Raw genomic sequence first — 22,454 nt, 5'->3', positions numbered from 1 at the left:
TGTAGGTCATATATTCTTTGTGACCACAGGTCTATGTACGGTATCCGATTAAGGTGGAATTTTACTCTGAAATAGGTAGGAGACAAAACACAGCTCAAATGTCAACTCACCAGCTGTTTCCTTTTCTGCAATACATGGGACAGCCTGAAAAAGAAGAGATGCACAAGATTATGACCTTATTAGAAAAAATAAATAATATAATTATGACAAATTATTATCATAATATTAGTCATAAATGGAGTAAAAACCAGATGGTGACAGTAGGAAACAAATCCGCATTGTGGAGCGGTCTGTGAAGCCATTAGACCTGGGTGTGAGAGTCGCACCCTCCGGTCTGTAGTGACATTCTGGTCTGAAGTCAGAATCAGTCTGTAATGTTTAAAGGGCATTGGTGGTATAGTAAACTAACACACTCTCTCTGACTTTGGGTGGATTTCTTTTTACTACTTTTGGGAGACCCACAAAGCAAATTACTTGGTCAATGTCTGCACATTTCAAGTCTTCGGCCTTTCTCTACTCTCAGTAAATCCTTGAATGAGCTGCCCTGACTCTTTTTTAATGGGTGAAAAACCCATGTATTTCTTGGGGCCGCTGGAAGAACTGAACGTAGTGTCTTCCATAGGCGTGCTAGGTGTGCTGAAAAGGAGCATCCTGGCTTACTTATTATTACTCTGGGCAGCGATTCCATGGGTTAATTTACTGATATGAAAAGTTTAAAAACTTCCATTCCATTTTTATTTTTATTATTTTAAACGTAACGGCTGGAATGAATAAAATGAAGTATTTCAAATGCTTACAGACCATTCTGTTAATGCCATTCTTTGTGAATACTCAGAATGAATTAAGGAGCCTGAATTTCTAGTTCTCAATTCAATTGTTCTTGTATAAAACAGCCCAGAGGCATTAATGTGTGTGTGTGTGTGTGTGTGTGTGTGTGTGTGTGTGTGTGTGTTGCATGTAGAAGAGAGTGTGGGTACACCCATATGTGTGTGTGCAGATTAGAGAGGCTTTTACAGTCCGTGCAACCCATCCATTGAGATTTCTATATGGCAATCACTGACTACAGACCACCTAGTTCTTCTTCTGTCTTTAGGAAACGTGGAGGCCAGAAAGGCATCCTCACACTGGTGATTTATTGTGAGTGTATGCGTGAATGTGAAAGAAAGAGACAGAGAAAGAGAAAGAGAAAGAGAGAGAGAGAAAGAGAGAGAAAGACAAAGACACAAAGAGACCCAGACAGAAAAAGGCGCACACACAGAGGCTTCTCTGATGAAGGCTGAGAGATGCACTAATCTATGAGTGTAGGGATACATATTTACAAAGCAGTTGGATGCATTTTCCACTTAACAAATAAGGTTGATAAGGTTGTGAATGAAGGTGATAGGCAATTAGAGTGTTCATGGAGCAAGTCCCACAGTATAAGAATCAGCTCTCACTTAGTGCTTAGTAAGTGTAGGGTAGCCTTTAAACTCCTGCCTGCGCAGATCCACCAAATCCTCAGAACGACCTTATGGCGTGCTACAGATTACAGTAGCTTGTTTGCAGTCCCACAGTCAGTTATGGAAGCTAGCACATAGCCTTTGTCATGTTGGCCTCCACTTTACCTATCAGAGCCTTCTGGTTGATGGAGAAAACACGTCTGTGAAGTTCCATGACAAGATATTGATGGAAATTACAAAATAGATGTGCATATATTTGTTTGGGACAAATCAAGCAATTGTCCTCTTCTTATAGCTAAGACATTTAAGATAAATTAAAACTCTCGCCCCAAACTACAAGCTGACGAGCAACACACAGGTATTTCCCATATTTGATTATAAAGAGGTATTTATAGTATACAGAATATTTCATAAAATTATAACCATTGAGCTGTTATAGGACAGAAATAGTTTACCCTTCATGTTTGCCATGCCTGTATTTCGTGTGGCTAATGCTGATTATTTTGGAATCCTACCATGTTCCACACGCTGCTTTAATTTACCAGCTCTCGTTTCTCTTAAGTAACTGCAGCAGTCATATTATGAAATAGGAAAAAACAAGAGAGTCAGAGTTTAATGTGCCTGGACAATGATAATGTTTCTGTTCAACTTAGACCAAATCATAACAACTGGACAGCTCTCCACTGGCTTATTTTGAGGTCAAATTGTCTCTCCAGAAAGTGGTCTGTGTATACATCGCTGAAGCTCGTGAAGCCCTTGACCGGGCTGACAGGCATTGGAGGAATTAGAAAATTCTGACACTTAGTATTCAGTTAATTCAAGCTCGTTGGCCATTTGTAGTTACATGTCTTATGATATCTTGGGTATGAAAATCTAACAGTTTTCTTCAGTGTGAAATTCTCAAGGTAGTTGACAAAGATACACAAAAGAGCAAAAAAAAAAAAAGTCCCATTCGATGGATGGATATTGAGTGGCAGTGGTTAGCTCTCTCACTGGTACGGTGTTAAAACAAATGATCTAGTAGCAGATGATTAAAATTACCCAGGCGCGGGGCTGAAGAGGAGTCAGTGGTTAAGAGCAGTTATTGCTTTTATGGAGGACCCATGTTTGATTTCCAACACCCGATTTGAATAACTGATCTGACTCTCTCTTTTTGCACACTGAGGCACCCACATATGTTGTATAACATGTGTGCACATTAGTAAAATTATAAGTAAGTCTTAAAACAGAAGATTATCCAGGCGAAACTGGAATGGTTTCAGGCATTGGACCATCGGAAGGATGGGATGCTAATATGATGGTTCTTTTGCCCTTGACTTCCAAGATGGGCATGCTAAGTCCTTGTTGGAATGTCCCAGAATGTTCTAGTTAGCTATTTTTGAGATCACCAGAAACTTCTCCTGAAAGCTGGCTGTGTATACTCAAGGGCAAAGTAGATGTTCAGGAAACGTTTGTGGAATGGACATACCCAATGCGGTGGTTTCTTATGAGACAGTTCTCATAGAAAAGCATAGTTCAGAATCTGTCCGGCACCCCGGTTAATGGCTGCCACATGTCTCATTTGAGCTGCCTCTTCAGGAAGTTATTTAACATTTCTGGCAATAAAGCAATTAAATGGGCAAAGCAATTAAATGGGGCTTTCCTGCTGGCCAGATGGGTTCGCTGTAACTTCGCATTTTCTTCTCTCTCAATGAAACAAAGGGAAGTCTACTAATAACTTCCAAATGAGAGGGAAAAAAATCGTTCAAATTTTGTTATTCTCCTCTATGATATTTAAATGATAGAAAATCACCATTTCCATGGCCCCGAACCACCCGAGTCTGAATATATTCTGCTGCTGGCTAATAGCTCTCCTAGGGAACTGTGTTGGTCTATGTTGGACAATTAAGGTAATTTTACACTTGAAATTGAAAAAAAGAAAGAGCCACTGAAAAGAAAGCTCTTTAGTAAAGGAAGAGGAAACAATTTGCTTTACTTTTAAAGCTGTCTGTGTGAGCTTAGCCAGCTACTCACATTTTTGGATGTGAAATATGCTTAGGGAAGTTTGACACGATTTGTGGCAGTATTACCTATGTATGTTAGGTCTTCTGGTCTCCTGGGAGGACAGCCCTCTGCACTGCTCCGATGAACTCTACCTGATACCTTTGGGGACTTATAGCCATGGCTGTGCTACTGCAGACAGCAGTGTAAGGGAGGCGGGTCGGATCAGAACGCACTCCAGCCCAGTGTCAGCTCGGGGCACACAACGGTGCCAATGGAAAGGCTCTAATGGAAGTCTTTAGGGGTTTGCTTTTTTGACCAGATGAGTTTAGATGGACATGATAAGATTTTCCTCTATACTCAATTGATCTTTAGCAATATGCTTTTTCTTTCAGTCATATAAAACATTTATTCTATTTTCAGTTATTTGGAATTAGTACCATACAGTGTCACTAGCAAGAAGGCTTTTTTTTTTTTTTCCGATGAGCAAATTCTTCAAAGAAAGGCAAATAGTCTGGGCTCTGTGGAAGGGGCAGACTTTACCTTTAGGTAAAGCTCCATGCCTGGCAGTTTTTGTTTATTCTCTAACTCTGTCTCTCTATTTCTCTGTCTCTGTCTCACAAGCTGTGTCTCTGTGTCTTTCTTTGTCTCTCTCTCTATGTGCATGTGTGTATCTGTGTACATGTGTGTCTGTGTGTCTCTGTGTGTCTCTGTGTGTCTCTCTGTGTGTGTGTGTCTCTGTGTGTGTGTGTGTCTGTGTATGTGTCTGTGTGTCTGTGTGTGTGCTTATTCTTTCTCTGTCTCTCCATGCTTATTTGGAATGCTTTCAAATATTACAGATATTAACATAGAAGTGTCTGGAATATTTAATTTTTCCAGAAGTAATTTCTTCCATTTCTTTTTTAAAAAAGTAGTTAAATCCATGAGTTAGTGACTTTATAATTCATTTTCTTCCTTTAAAAATGCATTCGTTCTCAAAAACATTTTATAGAGAAAATTTCCCAATGAGTAATTGTGTTCTTAGGCTTGATAGGAAAGTACCCTTCAGTGCTGGAGACCCTGGTTCTCAGAAGAGGGCTCAAGAACCCATTGCCAGCAATAGTAGGAACTTGGGGCTCACAGTTGACAACAGAGGGAGTTTTTGAGTTCATCGGGTTTTTTTTTTGTTTGTTTTTTTGTGAGCAGTCATGAAAGAAAACACTGAAGAGAAGAGGGTTCATGGAAATGGGAGTGATTCCTCTCGTCTTCATTTACACTTGTTTGAAATCATCCCAATGTGTAATGACCCACTCAACGGTTTCAACTTGCTTTCATTTGAATGAAGAATCTCATTGCCAAGCGGAGTCTGATGGGCAGTATGATAGCGTCTATTGCATGTTATGAAGTATTTCTATAGCCTTTGAGGTCATCTTTCAGGAATATATTTATGGTGCGGAATTTAGCAGTCATCAAAGTTCAGTTCTCCAAGGACCACATCCATAATTTCTCTAATCTCTTTATATAAATTGTCTATGTAGTACTCAAAAAAACCTTAAATGTCACATTTTAACCCTGATTTTCATAGGAAAAATGCATGTATTTGTGGATTTGGGATATTTTTGGCTACATTATTTATAATGTATACTCCGTTAAGCGACGACCTAAATTTATCATTTTTCATCTGACCTGTCATCTACTTCTTTTTTCTTTCTTCATTGTGTTGGCTATGAGGCTGCTGAGCTCTCAGCAGCTAAGTGAATAGCCCAATGCTGGAGAGCCTTGGCTGCCACTGGAACAAGACTAGAACCCACCTCACAGCAGTGTTTCCTACACCACAGGGAACCCAACCGTCACTATGGCTTTGCCTCTCCCAGGGCTCTCTTCTTTCATTTAACTTATGTTCTTAGCTAGATAATAGTAGAGAAAAGAAATTTCACTTTCAGAAAATCATCACAGGCCACCCCCACGTGTCCTCAATTGTGAATTCTCCAAAGTTATTATTTTACAGGGCGAATCGCTTTGCATTTTCATATCTAATCTATGAAAGTTGACGAACAATGCTATAGACTGGAGACTAATTTTGAGACAGATGGCAAGTAACTTATTCTGAGAGCAATTGATTCAGTGGCGCCAGTTTTGATTTCTCGATCGATATTGACAAGCAATGAAGTGTTCTTTTCAGTGTCACACCTCTGCCATGTCTGCTCTTCATAGCACTCACACAACCCTACAATGGGTTTTTTCCTGTTGTTCAGACTTTGCCTTTTTAGCCCTTAAGGGAGCTGTCCCTACTGAAGGGTTTTTTTTTAATAGGCTGGGAAAGTATTGTTTATTGAATATGGAGTAGAGGCCTGTGGTTGAACTAGGGAAAAGCTGAAAGAAGCTAAGGAGGAAGGTGACCCTGTAGGAGGACCAGCAGTCTCAATTGACCTGGACCCCTGAGATCTCTCAGACTCTGGATCACCAACCAGGCAGCATATACCAGCTAATATGAGGCCTCCAACACATACACAGCAGAGGACTGCAGGGTCTGGGTTCAGTCAGTAAAGATGCACCTAACCCTCAAGAGACTGGAGGCTCCAGGATGTTTAGAGGTCTGGTGGGGTGTGTGGGGAGGGGACATCCTTGTGAAGGGTTTCAGTTAATGATTCTCCCCACTCTTTCTAGAGCTTCAGCTCTTAATAATGATGCTGAGCTTTTCTCGTTCTCTTGTGCCCTAGTTTGGTTAATCAGTTTCAGGTACCTGTTCAGTACTAACCAGCCGGACCTTCTCCTAAGTGTGGTGATAATCTGAAAGAAATGGAAGACAGACTGCAAAGGGAAGTAATATAACTGAAAATTCAAGGATTGATTGCAGAGGCCATATGAGTAAATATGAGGCTCTTTCTTGTCATAATTAGCTGCTGATGTTAATGACTTTCTGGAAATGTCTGAGCTGTTTCCTTATTGGTAACAGTGTAGACAGAGTAACTGTATCAGGAGGCTCTTTGTGGGGTTCCATAAAACTATTGCAAGGAAGTAGATTATTACAGAGTCCCTGTAAGTGATTGATTATATTTATTAATGAGGTAAAAATTCATTAAGAAATAATGGAAAGCAAGATGGTCTGCATCCCTTCCTTCCATTTGATGCACTTATTTCTGCAAATTTATTCCCTCTAATCTTGAAATATTTATACATGCTTTCCGATAATTTGGGAAAAATCCTTTTTTTCTCAGACACCTTCATTTAGTCTTACAAAGCTGGGGGTACAGATTAGCGTCTTCGGCACACAGCTTCAAAGTGCAGTCTTTCCAAAACTGTTGCTACGCATGTCTAGTGTTTACCTGCTTATGAGTGAACTAGGGATGCTCTGTGACGTAATTCGTCTGCAGACAAGACTCTTAGTTCTCTGCATTTTGGGAGAGTGTGTACATGTAAGTGAACCCTATACCAAAGTATGCAGAATATTTGACTATCTGTGTGATTTTGCATGCTAGGGGATACCTCAGGCCACCAGTTGCATTTGACAGAAGTTGCTTTTCTTTTTTGTTGTTAAAATGAAATCACATTAAGTAAAAAGGTCAATGGATTTCATAGTGATATTTCCATGCATGAACGTATTGTGATATATTAAATTACTCTCTCCTTATTTCTGTTTCTTCCCTCCCCTCTCTTTCTTCCTGGTCCCCCTCCTCTTTCCTAATTATCCTTCACTTCTAAGTCAACCTTCTCTCCTTCCTAGCCCTCCTCCCCCTCCTATCCCTCCTCTCCCTCCTTTCTCTCCTCCTATCACCCTTATCCCGCCTCCCCCACCCCTCTTTCTTTCACTGTTTTGATTCTACTTAGGAAAGAAAATATGTGGTACTTGTATTTTTGTGTCTGAATTATTTTGTTTATTATAAGATGATCTTCAGTTCTATCAATTTCCTGAAATTGACATTTAATTCCTATATTTGGTTAATATTCCATTATGTTTGGGAGAGGGTGGATGGGTTTGGGTGTCTGTATAATTTCCTTTATCCACTCGTATGTTCATGGGTACCAGGCTGATTCTATAGCTTGGTTATTGTGAACAGTGTCACAGTAAATATCAGAGTGCAGGTATTTCTGTTGTATTCTGACTTACATTTCTCAGGAATGTTAGAGCCGGATCATAAGATAGATCTATTACAGTTTTTTTTAAAAGAACCCCTATATTGATTTCCATAGCAGTTGTAGAGTATTCCCACTAACATTTTGTTTGTATTCTTGTTTTCCCACATCCTTGTCAATATTTGCTATTGTTTATCTTCCTGATGATGGCCATTCTGACTGGGATGAGGTGGGGCCTCACGGTAGCTTTGATTTGCATTTTCATGATGGAAATTATTTAACATTTTTCCTATAGTTACTGGCCATTTGTATTTTTTTATTATTTGTTAATTTATTGATGAGATTGACGTTATTTTATCATCTTTTGGGTTCTGTGCATAGTCTAGGTAATAATCCTTGGTTACGTGAATATCTAGGGAAATTTTTCTCCCATTCTGCAGTTGTCTCTTAAGTCTTTTGATGATTGTTTCTTTTGCTGTACAGAAAGAAGCCTTTTGATTTAATTTCATGCAATTCCACTCATAAATTTTTCTGTCTTTTTTTTTTTTGGAGCTAGTGGATTTCTAGCCATGAGGCCATTGTCTATGCCTATCTTATGTAGCACTTTTCTTGTGTGTGCTTCCTCCCATCATTTACAAGTCTGTGTCTTACCTTAAAGTCTTTAGTCTATTTTGAGTTGAGTTTTGTACAGACTGAGAGACAAGAAATTTGTTTCACGTTTCTACATGTAGATAACCAGTTTTCTTATCGTCACTGGTTGAAAACTTGTCTTTTCTTCTTTGCATATTAGAATTGAGTGATTATAGCTGTGTGCTGTTTCTGAATCTTCCCCTCTAGTCCCTGGTTGGCATGTCTATTTTATAGCAGTGCCATATTGCTTCTGTTGACATGATTTTGGCACCTTAAGCTTATTTTGGAGTTGGGTCCTGTGATACTTCTAATATTATGTTCTTTTTGCTCAGGATTGCTTGGGATTTCCAACCAAAGTCTTTTTTTTGTTTCCAGATGAATTTTAGAATGTTCAAAAATAATTTTCTGATGAATTTTATTAGTGTTGTGATACTTAATGTATAAACTGTTTTTAATAGTATGGCCATTTAAAAATACCAATTAATTTTTGTTGGAATTTGTCACCCACCTCTCAAATTTCTCCAAACTAAAATTTCACTTTTGATTAATAAATCATTGATATACAACAAACATAATATTACATGTCATATATGTAATATTGGTCAGTAGAATGGAAAAAAGGCACATATATTTTAATACAGTAAAGTGTTTGTTAATGGTTTAACATAATTCCATGTAGTTGCCAGTTTATAAGCAAAAGAGCTGACATTGTGAATTTCTTTTGTTTGTTTTTTTTCTTTATTTAGTCTCTTAGAAAGCTAAAGGCAAAATATTTCATTCATACCTATCTGGGTCATGTTAATTATTACCAGTTATATTAAAATAAAAGGTTAAATTCACTTCAATAGTTGACTGTCTGCATTTATCCATCTTTCCCCCCAAAGTAGTAATATTCACATTGGTTCATAATCCACAGCTTACAACCTTTGGTCAAAGCCCTACACCATCATATCAGAGCAGCAGAGGAGTACAGATGAAACTGTTTGATTAATAGCCATAAATTTACCTATGACAAACTCTAACCTTATTCACTGAATCAGATTTTATTTTATCACACCTGTGTAAGTGAACTCTTTCTTGGCTGGGACCCAGACATAGTTTTGTTGCACTGAGATAGGCCCTGTAAGTGCTAAGCACTGTAAATTAGATTTGAAATATGTGTCTTTTGAGTTTCGTAACCTCTGATGCCCACAATGTGAGGACCCATTATGACACAGATATTCCTTCCTGAAAGCAAAGGTTTTCTAATTTTTATTGCAAGCCCGAGGGGACAGCAACTTCTGAAAGTTGAAACCAACAAGGTAGTTTGGAGTTCTAGAACATTCATTGAAACAACAACAGCAACAACAACAACAACAAAACATTGGATGAGAGCTTTCAGAAGTGAGAATAAATAATTCCTGAATAGTTGATGTCTGAAAGTTATGAGTAATATTAACATTGGTCATCTTTTTGCTTCCTGGCCATAGTGACATGAATACTGACTGCCCTTTTACTACCTTGTCAACAGACCTTCGGGCAAACTGAGCATGGATAGAAATCTCAGAAACTGTGAACCAAGCTAATGCTTTTCTTCCTTAACAACAAAACTGAGATCTTCCAAGTTGTTCTGCCCTCTGTGGTTGGATGGTGAGGTGAGGTTTGTCACGCTATCATTTTGAGGCAGAAGCCTAGATGGAGCTGTAAAATGTCAGAGCTCTTTGCCATCCAAAGAAGAAAGGCAGGTTCATTGAGAGGTGATCTTGATGTTGGGGACTTTTGGTTATCGCTTATCAACATTCTGCTTCCTTCCTGATAGGTCCTCCCCCCCTTCACACCTTTTTGTTTTCTTTTGTGATCTGCTGAGTTTAACCAGTACCATCAGTGTTGCAACAAGATTGGGGCTCTCCAGTGGAGCCTGGCTGGTTCATTAGTGGTTGGTTATAAACTGAAGATAATACTTCCCCTTCCTCCAGTACCCATCGGCTACAGCATCCCTCGAGCCCCAGTTCACAGTGGATTAGGGATAGGCCCAGTCTTCTGCAGGTGCATTGCAGGCTGCCACAGCTTCGGGAGAGCATGAGTGTCCTGGTTGTGTCATGCAAAAGACAGCATTTTATAGCTTTGCCCACTCTTTCTAGCATTTACATTCTTTCTGGGTTCCTTCTATAATATTCTCTGACTCAAAGAGGGAGCAGCATAGATGCCCTATTTAGGGCTGATCCCTCAGTTGTTCCGCACACCCAGCCCTGTGAGCAGCCATTTAGTTCTTTGTGGATATAAATGCCACTCTCGGCTCTAGTCTGAGAGGTGTTTCTTTGCAGTGAGTGGCAGTAATATAGATAGGTTAACTGTCTGCCTGTGGTTCAGGAAGCACCACAGGGGCAGCTCCATCGTCTATGCTGGGTAAAGCTTTTTGTCGATGCATCTGTCTTTGAATCATCCACACTCCTGTCTGGGATTCCTTACCAATGTTCCTATGAGGAGCCCCAATGCAGCTTTAATCTTTTTCCAAATCTTTTAATGATGGCTCTTAAACACTTTAACCTCCCTTGTAGCCTCCTATCAACCAGAGGTAGTGGAAAAAGAAAGGATATCAGGGAAGCGGACCCATCAGACCTCATAGCTTGAGTCAGCAGGAGGGACCAGCAGGAACACCAGGAGAAGTTCTTGGCTGTGCCTCTCTCAGGGAAGCAAGGATCAGTGAAGATGACTTACACAGCTAGCTCTATAAGCAAGCCCTTTTCTGCCTTTGTCACTCCATCAAGTCCTATTTATACCCTATAAACATCACGTATCCTCCACGTGTCTTGCCTCAGCATGGGTCTTGCCTCAGCACATGCACTCAATCCTGCATCCAACCAGAGAATGGAGCTAAACTTCACAATGTAAGGTGGACCCATGCCTGCAAGTCGTTAGCAAAGACTCCTTCACCACGAGTCCGAAATCACATGCTTGCTTTAGCAGAACATCCTCTCTCCTGTGTCTGCTTCAGTGAAACCTTCCTTCACGAGTCTGCCCTAGGCTTTCACCTGTTTCTCCTTCACCCCAGTGAATTCTCTAGTTTACCTAGCTAGGCTTGGGTTGATTTTCTTTTTAAAAATCTGCTGTGAGTTCCTTGTCTGCAGTGAACGGATTGGTCTCACCTCTTCAGAAAAAGTCACACAACACCCTGTTCCTGAATTTTTGTCTACACTTGCCTCTCCTAGGCTAGAGTATTTCATTTTCTGTAGATACTCTGCACTGTGGATAAAAATAAGTTAGGGGTACTTTCAACTGTTGGAAAGAAGACACAACTGCCTTCAGTGAGTCTATGCTATGGCTTGAACAGGAACAATGAACTCGAATACAAAATTAAACCCTTTTACTACATGTCCATCCTAGGCTGGTCAAGCCTCTCCTCAACTACCAAATCAGACAGTATTGGCTAAGGGTACAGTTACCAGAACAAAGGAGGACCCTTCTCCGTCTCCCCTGCCATGCCAAGTGCACGCGCACGCCAGATGTGTGGTGTGCGTGTGTGTGTGTGTGTGTGTGTGTGTGTGTGTGTGTGTGTGCACATGCACGCCAGATGACGGCAGAAGAGGATGACAGAAGCTGAAGTTCCTGGTGGTTATTGCCCTGTTGTGGGTGCCAGGAACTGGGCTGTGGTTTGGTGCAAGAGCTGGACACTTTCCTAACTACTGAGCCACCTCTTCATCCCAACATCTTTGTATTTATGACTATGCTAGTCATAACGTGTGCATTTTCATGAGATTTATTGGATGCTTTGCAGGTTAGTGTCATGCAATGCCTCCTCTCCAAAGAAACAACATCAGGTGTTCAGTTACTGTTATTACCACAAAATACCCAAGGCAAGGTACTTTATAAAAGAAAACGGTTAATTTTAGTTCGTGATTCTGGAGATGAAAGATGTAGTGTACATATTCGTCATAATTCTCTTGCTGGGGATCTCTGAAGCAATACAGGGTATCACATGACAAACACACATCCATATATCATATCTTGTGGTCTACCCATTTCTTACAAACTTCTAGGATTTAGTCTTGGGAGGGCCACACTAATCTAATCCTAACCACTTTCCAGATTTAGAACCCCTATCCAGCAATACTTGGGTTAACTTTCTTTCCAGCCTTTTACTACTTCACAGTGGGGACTAGGTTTCAACACATGGAGCTCTGGGGACACTGAGACCACATTCTTCCTACAGCAACACTTGTCATCAAGTTCAGAAGCAATTGGTTTAGTGACAATGTACAGAGCACACCAGCAGATGAATAAAAGCCAAGAAAGGCAGAGGAGGACTGAAAGACTCCTGGCCTTGATGCAACTTCATGATTGGTTCCAACTCAGAGGCTAAGGATGCCTGCTAGCGCCGTTCCCTCAGTAGCCTGTTCAGCCCAGCTTGCCCTTCCCAACCAGGGTATCACATGACAAACACACATCCATATATCATATTTTGTGGTCTACCCATCTCTTACAAACTTCTAGGATTTAGTTCATGATGAACTCTATGCCCTTAGTATTAGAGTCAACACAAAGCTGGCTTGGCTTTTGGATTATTAGGGTGACATATGGCAAGTGAACTCTAGTTTCTTTCATTTTCTAAGACTCTTGTAGGCCAGCCTGGCCTCTACCTGGCCGTCCAACTGCCTCAGCCTCCAGAGGATCATCGTAGGAAGCATCAGCAAGATGGTCCTCCATCTTCACCGTCTTTCTCACTGCTGGTTTAGACTATTTGGCCTCATGACTTCTGGGGTCTAGTGAGTAGGTTGACCATCTATCCTGCTCACTCTTCATTCTGAGAAATTTAAATCTTGGGGGGCGGGGGTCTCCTCCCCTTTGCATTGAGTGTAACCCATCCAGTGAACTATTTTCTGCAATTAGCGAGGGAAATATTTGGTTTTACATTTTAACATGACAAACTACCTCTTTCCCCTTTTAAATGATGTACAATCTAGCAAGGGTCTTACACCAGCAAACTGGTCATGATACTGATTGACTAAAGTGAGAACGATAACAAGAAAGAACATTGCATTTCTGAAACTCATTCAGGCTTTGCTAACCACGGAGCTAAACAGGAAGCGAGTCTATAAAAGAAAGAGACTTCAAGGTGACTCCACAATGCAGGATGCCTGAGCAGTTGAGTGCATTCTAGAGTCAGAGCAAATGTCATCGCTGTGATGGAGCCCTCCCTTCCCACCTGTGTCCCCCTGCACAGGCACCGTGCATGGTGGGAGGCATCTGTGAAGTTGGAACTCCTCTACTGGGACACCCTGAGGGATTTCTGATGCCTCTGTCATTTCTGTTCAAATATACTTTCAAAATGGCCACTGGCAAGCTGCCTTGGTGATACATTTGTCAGACGCCCTGTCTCATTTATGAAACAGTCAGAATGAAAGAAGTGGCCTACTTTTTAAGGTACCCTTTATGGTAGCTCAGAAAGCGTCTAACTCTTCTTTGGGTCTATTTTTAATTTCTAGAACGTTTTTCTCTTTGTAGCATTTGGGTCATAATTCCATCTAAAATGATGTATTTCCTCTAATTCTCTACCCTGGGAACTTTGATGATTGGAAAATCAAAGATTTATTGGGATGAACTCAAGCACATTTGTGTGTTCACATGTTATTTCATGGAAATTTTGACAATTCGATTTTGTCTCAAAACTTTAGCCCATTTTCCTTCATAATAAGAAAGGTTTAAAGTAAAAAAAATACATTTCTGGTGTTAAATAATTTAGTTTGTTAATCGAAATAAACAAAATCTTATCTGTTGGCTACTTTGAGCTGGCACCTGTTTTATTATTGATTATTATAGTTTGTAAACACAACCACATATCTGTTGCTAAAATGGACCTTAATTGTCTTAGTTCTAGGTTGAAAGATTTTTGCTCCTGTTATAATATTTAATGTCCGTGTCACAATCAGAATTTCACTGTTGGACCCAAATTGTTGAGCTGACTTTGATTTTAAACAATGGGGTTTATATAGCCTCTACTGTATGACTAAACCCAGTTTAGGACTTGAACTCTGCAGTTAGGACTTTTAAATCTAGTATAAAAGCCTCAAGAAAGTGATGTACCTTTTCCCAGAACTCTCTTAGGTAGAAAGTCTTAGCTTTTCTTCAAAAGTCCTAAATTTTTAATTGGTTCTTAGTCTGTATTGAAGTATCTCTTTGTCATGGGAAAGTCTGTGTTAATAAAAGGTGCAGGCTGCCTAGAACCACATGAATTCTAGAAAGTGCTGTCTATAACACAGGGAAGCAGCTGTACTGAGAGCTTACTGATTGCTTCAAAAAGAGATCCATGAGGTCTTAGTGTGCTTTCCTTTAAAACATGGCACTGAGTTCCTCTGTCATCAGCCTTGGCAGAAGTGTTTAATTCCAAAGATGCATTACTCTCCCTCTCCCTCTCCCTCTCCCTCTCCCTCTCCCTCTCCCTCTCCCTCTCCCTCTCCCTCTCCCTCTCCCTCTCCCTCTCCCTCTCCCTCTCCCTCTCCCTCTCCCTCTCCCTCTCCTCCCTCTCCCTCTCCCTCTCCCTCTCCCTCTCCCTCTCCCTCTCCCTCTCTCCCTCTCCCTCTCCCTCTCCCTCTCCCTCTCCCTCTCCCTCTCCCTCTCCCTCTCCCTCTCCCTCTTCCTGTCACTCTTCCTCTCTCTCTGAAAGGCTTGAAATTTGGGAAGCTAGCTGTTGTGACCCACCCTGCCCTTGGGGACAGCCTTCAGTGGTAGCCAGCCTGCCAACGGAAGGCAGCCTGTGAGGATGTGCAGCTAGAGCCATGCACAGCGGTCACTCCTGAACTCAATTCCTGACCCACGGAGCACTGGGTATGATGATAAATGTTCACCACTGTTTTAAGGTGTTAAATCTGGGTACAATCTGTTAAGAAGATTGTATGCATATATAGACATACGTATGACTATATTTCATGCAGTGCTGTGACCAGGCTAAAATTTGTCTCATGCTCTAGGAAGGAATGAGTTTTACAGCTCTTTTAAAAGGTGTTTTCAGGTCCAAGGGCACTCATTTTTCTTTAATGTTATAAATCACAGTTTTCTCCTTCTAAAATGAAATAGCATTTTCTTTGTGGCGGACCAAATAGAAAAGTGCAAATGGCTCGCCGGTATCTTTTTCGTTAGAGGTTTCTCACTATCTTTGCAATGAAGCATTCTGATTGGGTTGATAACTGCTATTTGTTTAATGTATATTACTGATGTCCGTGTGCCTTCTACATGGCTTAGCGACAATTGATTACCCTTAGGGAAATTAGATTTTTAAACTAGTACTGACGTAAGCATACTCAGGTAGGCTATTCATAATGTATTTAAATACACACTGAGCTAAGACAGTGCAGGAAAAGGAAATGCTTGCTGTTTCCGAATATTTACATATTTTATGATAATCCTATAAGGCATCAAAGAGGCATTTCATTAGTTAGGGATAGTATTTATTTTGAAAGGAAATTTTTTTCAGATTACAAAGTGATGTCATTTAGACTATGAGAAATATGAGAAGCTATCCAGATCCACTGACAGGGTGGAGTACATTACATTTTTTTTAACTTAAAAAAATTTATCTGTTCTGAGTGAGAGTTAACCATGTTTTTCTTATTTCTTATATTTTGTGGCTGTTGGTGCTGTACTTTTGCAAATGTCCTAGAGCTAAACTTCCAGGAATACTGTTATACCCTCCAGAGGTGCAGTCGCTCACTCTATGGAGGACAGTTCAGTGGACCTGATCCTTAAAACAGCTTAAGAGTAACTTGAGAGCTGGCTCAGTAGTCAGGAACACTTGCTACTCTCTCTCACAGAGGATGTAGGTTAAGTTCCTACAACACACTTAGTAGCTAAGTATTGTCAACAACTCCAGCTCCAGAGGCTATGATGCCCCTTTCTGGCCTCCATGAGCTCAACCATACATGTTACACTGACATACATGCAGGCAAAACAGCCATATACATAAAAATAAAATAATCAACTCTTCTTTTAAAAGTCACTTTCAAATGAATTTTAACTTCACTGGCTGACATAGCTTCATTTTCCTTTTAATTCACTTTGTTAATCTGAGTGTCCTCAGCTCCTAAACCATGTATCAATTATGTGCCTTTATTTATAGAATAAAAAAATGGAAATTTTATTTTCCAGACCACAGCCATATTGCATACCCAGCAAATGCAATAATCTTTATTGAACTTGAAATGGGAATGTGATTGCTTTCTCTCTCTCTCTCTCTCTCTCTCTCTCTCTCTCTCTCTCTCTCTCTCTTTTTCTGTGTATGTGTGTGTGTGTGTATGTGTATGTGTGTGTGTGTATGTGTGTGTGTATGTGTGTATGTGTGTGTGTGTATGTGTGTGTGTATGTGTGTATGTGTGTGTGTATGTGTGTGTATGTGTGTATGTGTGTGTGTGTGTATGTGTGTGTGTGTGTGTCTTTTTAAGGGTGCTTTATGTGTGTGGCCTTTTACATTTATGTTTTCCAGGCATCCTTGGAGTACTAAGAAACCTTCAACAGCACTTTGGGATGCTATGTGAGCATTATTTATAAGATTGATTGATTATTTTAATCATTGAGTGCTAAAGAAGGGTTGAATTTCTTGAAATTACCTAGGACTGTGAATGAACCACACAAGAAAGAGAGGCACGCCGAACAAACCAGAATGATTATAATACATTTCCTTCTAGAACTCTGCAACTTGTGGAAATTGTTTCCTAAAACAAGGGAGAAGAAAAGAAAGAATGGGGTGGACATTTCCGAGGCTGTCCAGTGCCTTTGGGGAGGGGGCATCTGGGATGGTTTGTTCGGAGCTCTGGGAGCCTGGGAAGGAAGGAGGGAGGCTGATGAGTCTGGGTTTGTACAGGGAGCCAGGCCTCTGGGAAGCCTGCTTCATGTGTGCCAAGAAGGAAAAGGTCACACACAGCTTCTTTTGACGCTTCTCATAATTCTAGTCAGCTGTGCAACAGCCCCAGGACATTTCCTAAGCCCTGAAACATGCTCTGAGACAGTGATGACACACACACACACACACACACACACAGCTGCACAGGCACACACAAACCCATACACACACACCTATATATACACACACACCACACACACCACATACCACACACACACACACACACACACACACATACCCACACACCCCTGCACAGGCACACACAAACCCATATACACACACACCTATATACACACACACACCACACACACACACACACACACACATACCCACACACCCCTGCACAGGCACACACAAACCCATACACACACACTTATATACACACACACACCACACACCACACACACACACACACACACACACACACACACACCCCTACACAGGCACACACAAACCCATACACACACACCTATATACACACACATACCACACACACCACACCACACACCACACACACACACACACACACACCTGCACAGGCACACACAAACCCATACACACACACAAACCCATACACACACACATACACACACACACACACACACACACACACACTCTCACACTCACACACTCCTAGGGCCAAGCTGCACAGCATTAAAAGGGATTGAAGAGTGGGCAGGGACTGAAGCTGATTATAAGGTAGAAGCTTAAACTGAGCAGGCTGTCAAGGGGCTGTGCTCAGCAAACAACCCTTCATGTGAAGACAAACAGCTGCTGGAAACCGTTGGGAAATGCTGGGGAGACTTAAGAACTCACAGACAGACCCCCCACCCCTAAAAAACCCAGAACATTTGGCACTGCTATAGATGAAAACCAGGACCGGACAGTGTCCGGGAAAGTGGTCACTGAGCAAGGAGACAGTTTGGCATTTTGAAGCATGATTTATGTTTCTTACGAGTAGAAGATGGCTCTGTGAACTAGAACTGGATGGGATTGTAGGAAAGTGAGCGTGATGGTAATTAGGACATACAGAAGTCAAAGAGAATGGAAGATCCATTCACATCCAAATGGTGCAATGTGTTTAAGTGAAGGGAGAAGCACTTGACTGTAATCAGTTCAGCAGTTTACTGAAGGGAATCTACACTTAGCATGTGATCATCAGGGAATCAGCTGCCATCTACATATATGTGTGCATAGTATGATATGAGCACTGTCAGTGGTTAGTTTTGGTCTAAAAATATTGCAGGGAAAATTCGAGAGAGTAATACAATTGTTATGTATACTGTTTTTAGGGGCATGTGAGATCCCACTCACTCCTGCTACAGACAAATAAACGAATGAATGAATCTTTTCTTTGTCTAGTATACCATGCTGAATACACTATCCATCCATGCATCACTCTGTGCATTTGTGTGTGTGCATGAGTGTGTGTGTGTGTGTGTGCATGTGAGTGCTTGTGTGTGCATATGTGTGTGTGCACATCTGTGTTGTTAGTCTTTAAGTTTTCAGGCAAGCCATTGGAGGTCCTGAAATGTCTTCTTTGCATATGCTGAGAGACTATGTAACATTTAATTTAGTATGTATTTTTTTCCACTCTGCCTCATAAGCCTCCTACCCCATTTCCTGTCTTAATGGGAACCAATTTATTAAATTAAAAAGCACTGGGCCTCAATACCCTCCACCCCCAATGAAAGAACTTACCAAGCGAGGTGTACTTAAGAGATATACATGAGGTAGAACTGCATTCTCTGGGCGTTTCTACCCCTGGTTAGCTACATTATTGGCTGTCAATATCACCTGCTGCCCTGGCTTTCAGATTTTTATTTCTGATTTTGTGAAGCCATAGGTCTATACTGGAGATTATTTAGGAATTTTATTTTCTATAACTTCCAAGGCAGTAGTGGTGTTGCTTTCTAAACTTGGAGACATACTAATTGGCTTTAATGAACTGCTATGGCCACTTCCCAGGTGTTTCGTGCTATGTTTTTGGTAGTCTGCGGCAGGCATCGACGTGTAAGGCCATCGAATGGGCTATTGCCCAACAGAGATCACTTCCAGACCTGAAGTAGAAATGTCCATACTTACAGACGAATGCAAGTGCATTTTCCTGATGTTTCTTGCTCTATATTTTAAGAGTCGTAAAAGTTAGTTTCCGTTTCCTCTTTCTTACTGTGTATTATCTCTCACCTACTCGATAAGGCTGAGGCTTCTCTATGAACCGTGGACTGTGCCAGGCACTGGGATTATTAATGATAAACTAGGATCCATATAGCCTTCAGCCTCATGGAATACACAGGATAGTCGTGAATCCTATAGTTATAGGAATCACGTGAAAGACACTTCAATTTTGTGAAGAAGGCTGAAAGGAAACTTCAAAGAGGATAACCTCATTTCATTTCGCTGTACAAGTTACAGGAACTCTGATGCCTATAAATCAACTAGATAAAGAAATGTTCATGTGGAAGACGGAAAGCTTTTAGATGTGAAGTTTCCAGGCTAGAAATCTTGGCTTTTTTTTTTTAAGGACATAAATATTGAGTTGGGTTAGGAAGCTTGGGGATGATGCTATAGAAATAGGAAGTGACTCGTATTGCTTTTGAATTTAAAATGTCCTCTGTGTACATGTATTTGAACAAATGGTCCCCAGCAGTTGCTGCTATTGTAGGAGTTTGTGGAATCTCTTGGAGGTGGTGCTTCACTGGAGGAAGTGTATGGCCAAGATGAGGATCTTGGGATTCATAACCCAGCTAGCTTCCGGCCTGTGCATTCTGTTTCCTGTAATGCTGAGATAGAGCAAGCATCCTCACACACCTTGGCCAGCTCAAGAGCCAGATCCACTGTGTGGTGCAACACAGCCCCATCTCTCTTGCCGTGAAGACGTAAGGCCTGATAAATCCTCCTTCTTCCTAAGACGCCTCTGTCATGTGCTTGTTGCATCAGTGAGGAAAATGATTGATGTACTAGATGAAACACGACCTTGTAGTTTATGGTGAGCTTTGAACATTTGCCAGAGCCTCATTACATATCTCTTGCTGGCTCTGAACTTGGCTGTGTAGATAAGTCTGGCCTTGAAATCAGTCACCTGCATGCGCTTCCCCAGTACTGTGATGAACGGTATCACGGACTCTGAGCTATTTATCCAGTGGTTTTAAGGAGATGTGTTAAGGGAGCTTTGGTTTCATGAGAATGTATCCAGAAGCAGAAAACAAGCTGAGGGGACATGCATAGTAAACGTCAGGAAAGAGAAAAGGTTGAGGGGAGCTGGGGTCAGGACAGATGGGAAGGAGTGGCCTGCATGAATTATGTACGAGTAGAGAATCATCTGCAGATGCTTACAGGGCATTGATTGGAAGCATGGAGCAGGGTGCCATTAAAAACCTTTAGCTTCCTGCCATATGAACCTTTACAGAACGAAGTACTGTCTAAGTAGTTAGAGAAATCTTCTGGTGGCTTGGGCTATATGATGAGGAATGGGACTTGGCTTTGCAAAAGTCTTACTGAAAAAAGAGACTTTTAAACATCAGAGAGGAGTGAGGTCAGAGTCAAGGTCTGGGATGATATTACAAATGTAAACCCGAAGCTAGAAAGGGAAGACATTGCAGTTACAGAGTATGAAAAGGGTAAGAACTATAGCTGAGGCTGGCTAGTGGCTAGAGTGATAGCACAGAGAGGAGACTTGTGAAAATAAGACAGGGAATGTGCAGAGTAGAGCCATCTGACAGCAAGTCAGAGGACAACGGAGACATGACCATGCTTCTTAGCAGAGGGCGAGCTTCCAAAATGATACAGCAACTGTAGGAATGTGATGGGGATGAATGGGATGGCAGTAGGTTGAAGAGTGAGTGGGAGGGAAGGAGGGAAAGACATTTATCCATCCTTGGTGAGCATATTGATCCATCTATTTCACTCTGAGTCAGTATTATGTGAGAGACAACTTGACCCGGAAAAATACAACAAATCAGTGTCTTGCCGTGCAATGGCTCATGACCATCTGGGTGGGAGAAAAAACCTTATTATTCCCTCTACTCCTATTGGTTCTTTAACCAGGTATTATTTTCTGGGTTTATGAGCATCTATTGATGTCACAGAGTATCCCAATGGCCCCACATCACATTATATAAACATGGAAGACAACAGTATTGGTACAGAGCCCTGGGAGTACAAGAATGTCTCAAGGCAAAGCTAGACATTGCTAGGACACACCCTGCTTTTTGTAGAGTATGTGGGATATATGGAATCCTAGTCTTCTCCAAACTGGTTCAAGACATCGTTATCTTGATCTTCATGTGGGAAGTTCTATTTATATCTGGGTTCTGCCCATCAAATCTGCTAAGAGGTCTAGAAAAACACTAAATAACTCCTAGAAATTTCCATTTGTTTACTGAGTTGGGAATTACATGAACTTCAGTTATGTCAGTGTCTCATCTTCTATGTGACTAGGAAATACTATTACTACTTTGATTTTTTCTCCTCTTATTACTGAAAATCCAGTTGTATAGTCTTTTATATTTATGAACACCAGCCTTACTTGTCCAATCAAACTCTTTTTGCCTTAAGGACAGAAGTAGCATAAATACCTTCTTGCCTCTTGTCCTCCTTATGTAAAATATTTTTCATGTGTCAAGTAGTTCTCATTGGCCAATGTACACATCCATATCTAATGTGACAATGTGACATCCATATCTAATTCCAGATTGTATCTGGAATTGAGAAAGGTCTGCAGTAATTCATAAACATTGTCTTAAAACAAGATTGATTTGTTTTGCTTTTGGTTGATGTACTCATCTGATATTAAATTTTAATAATTAAAAGAATTCAGCAAAATCTGGCTGAGGTAAAACTTTAGCAGGCTACACACACATATTTTGATCAAGTATTAGACTCAATCCTTGCAAACTTTTACAGAAAACAAGGGCCTATGTCATTAAAAGCAGTTGATAAGTTTGCCTAATCTGTCAAGTGTTTAGGAGAGCTTGGTGTCATTTGGGAGTTTTGGGTGAATACTAACTATTGGTAATTGCATGGACCATTACGTTCTATCCAGTCACTGTCATCCTTCCTCCATGGGCTCTTTGCTAATCCTGGGTTGGGCTGTGATATTCTTGCATCCTGGTCCTGGTTGGAGGACCAGATCGTGGGTATAAGATACCTTTAAGGAGAGAAGGTATGATGTGGTTGTCTACTGAGAGCTTTGGGTTTTATACACTATTGCCCCCCACCCCCATCTCCTCGACCTTTGTTTCCATTGTCTTGTTTGCTTGCTAAGCCTTTTTTGTGACAGGACAAGCTGAGCAGGCCCTTCTAAATGCCTTCTCTTTCAAGAGATGTGGCACAAGCATGGAAACAAATGGGCCTTCCAAAGCTTTTCCTTAGATTGAAAAACAATTCGCAGTCTGAAATTAGGGAAAGATAAATGTAATGAGTGAAAATGTAACAGAAAAGAGTTCAAGCTAAGAATATGCCACCAAGGACTTCAAAGAAGC

At 41.0% G+C, this 22,454-nt stretch overlaps 1 protein-coding gene across 6 annotated transcripts in view; it reads right to left on the bottom strand.

The window, feature by feature from the left end:
• Dlc1 (DLC1 Rho GTPase activating protein) overlaps window positions 1–22,454 on the bottom strand; it is a 420,643-nt gene that overhangs the window by 192,373 nt on the left and 205,816 nt on the right. For all 6 annotated transcript variants that reach the window (XM_039094797.2, XM_063275674.1, XM_063275672.1 and 3 more), the window contains exon 5: window positions 111–144. In XM_039094797.2, the coding sequence (XP_038950725.1) occupies window positions 111–144 (34 nt within the window). The remainder of the gene's footprint in view (window positions 1–110; window positions 145–22,454) is intronic.

This window comes from Rattus norvegicus, chromosome 16 (genome assembly GCF_036323735.1).
Source record: "Rattus norvegicus strain BN/NHsdMcwi chromosome 16, GRCr8, whole genome shotgun sequence".
Classification (NCBI taxonomy): Eukaryota; Metazoa; Chordata; class Mammalia; order Rodentia; family Muridae; genus Rattus; species Rattus norvegicus.
The sequence above is the reverse complement of the archived record's forward strand: the minus strand, read 5'-3'. Positions and strand labels throughout refer to the sequence as shown.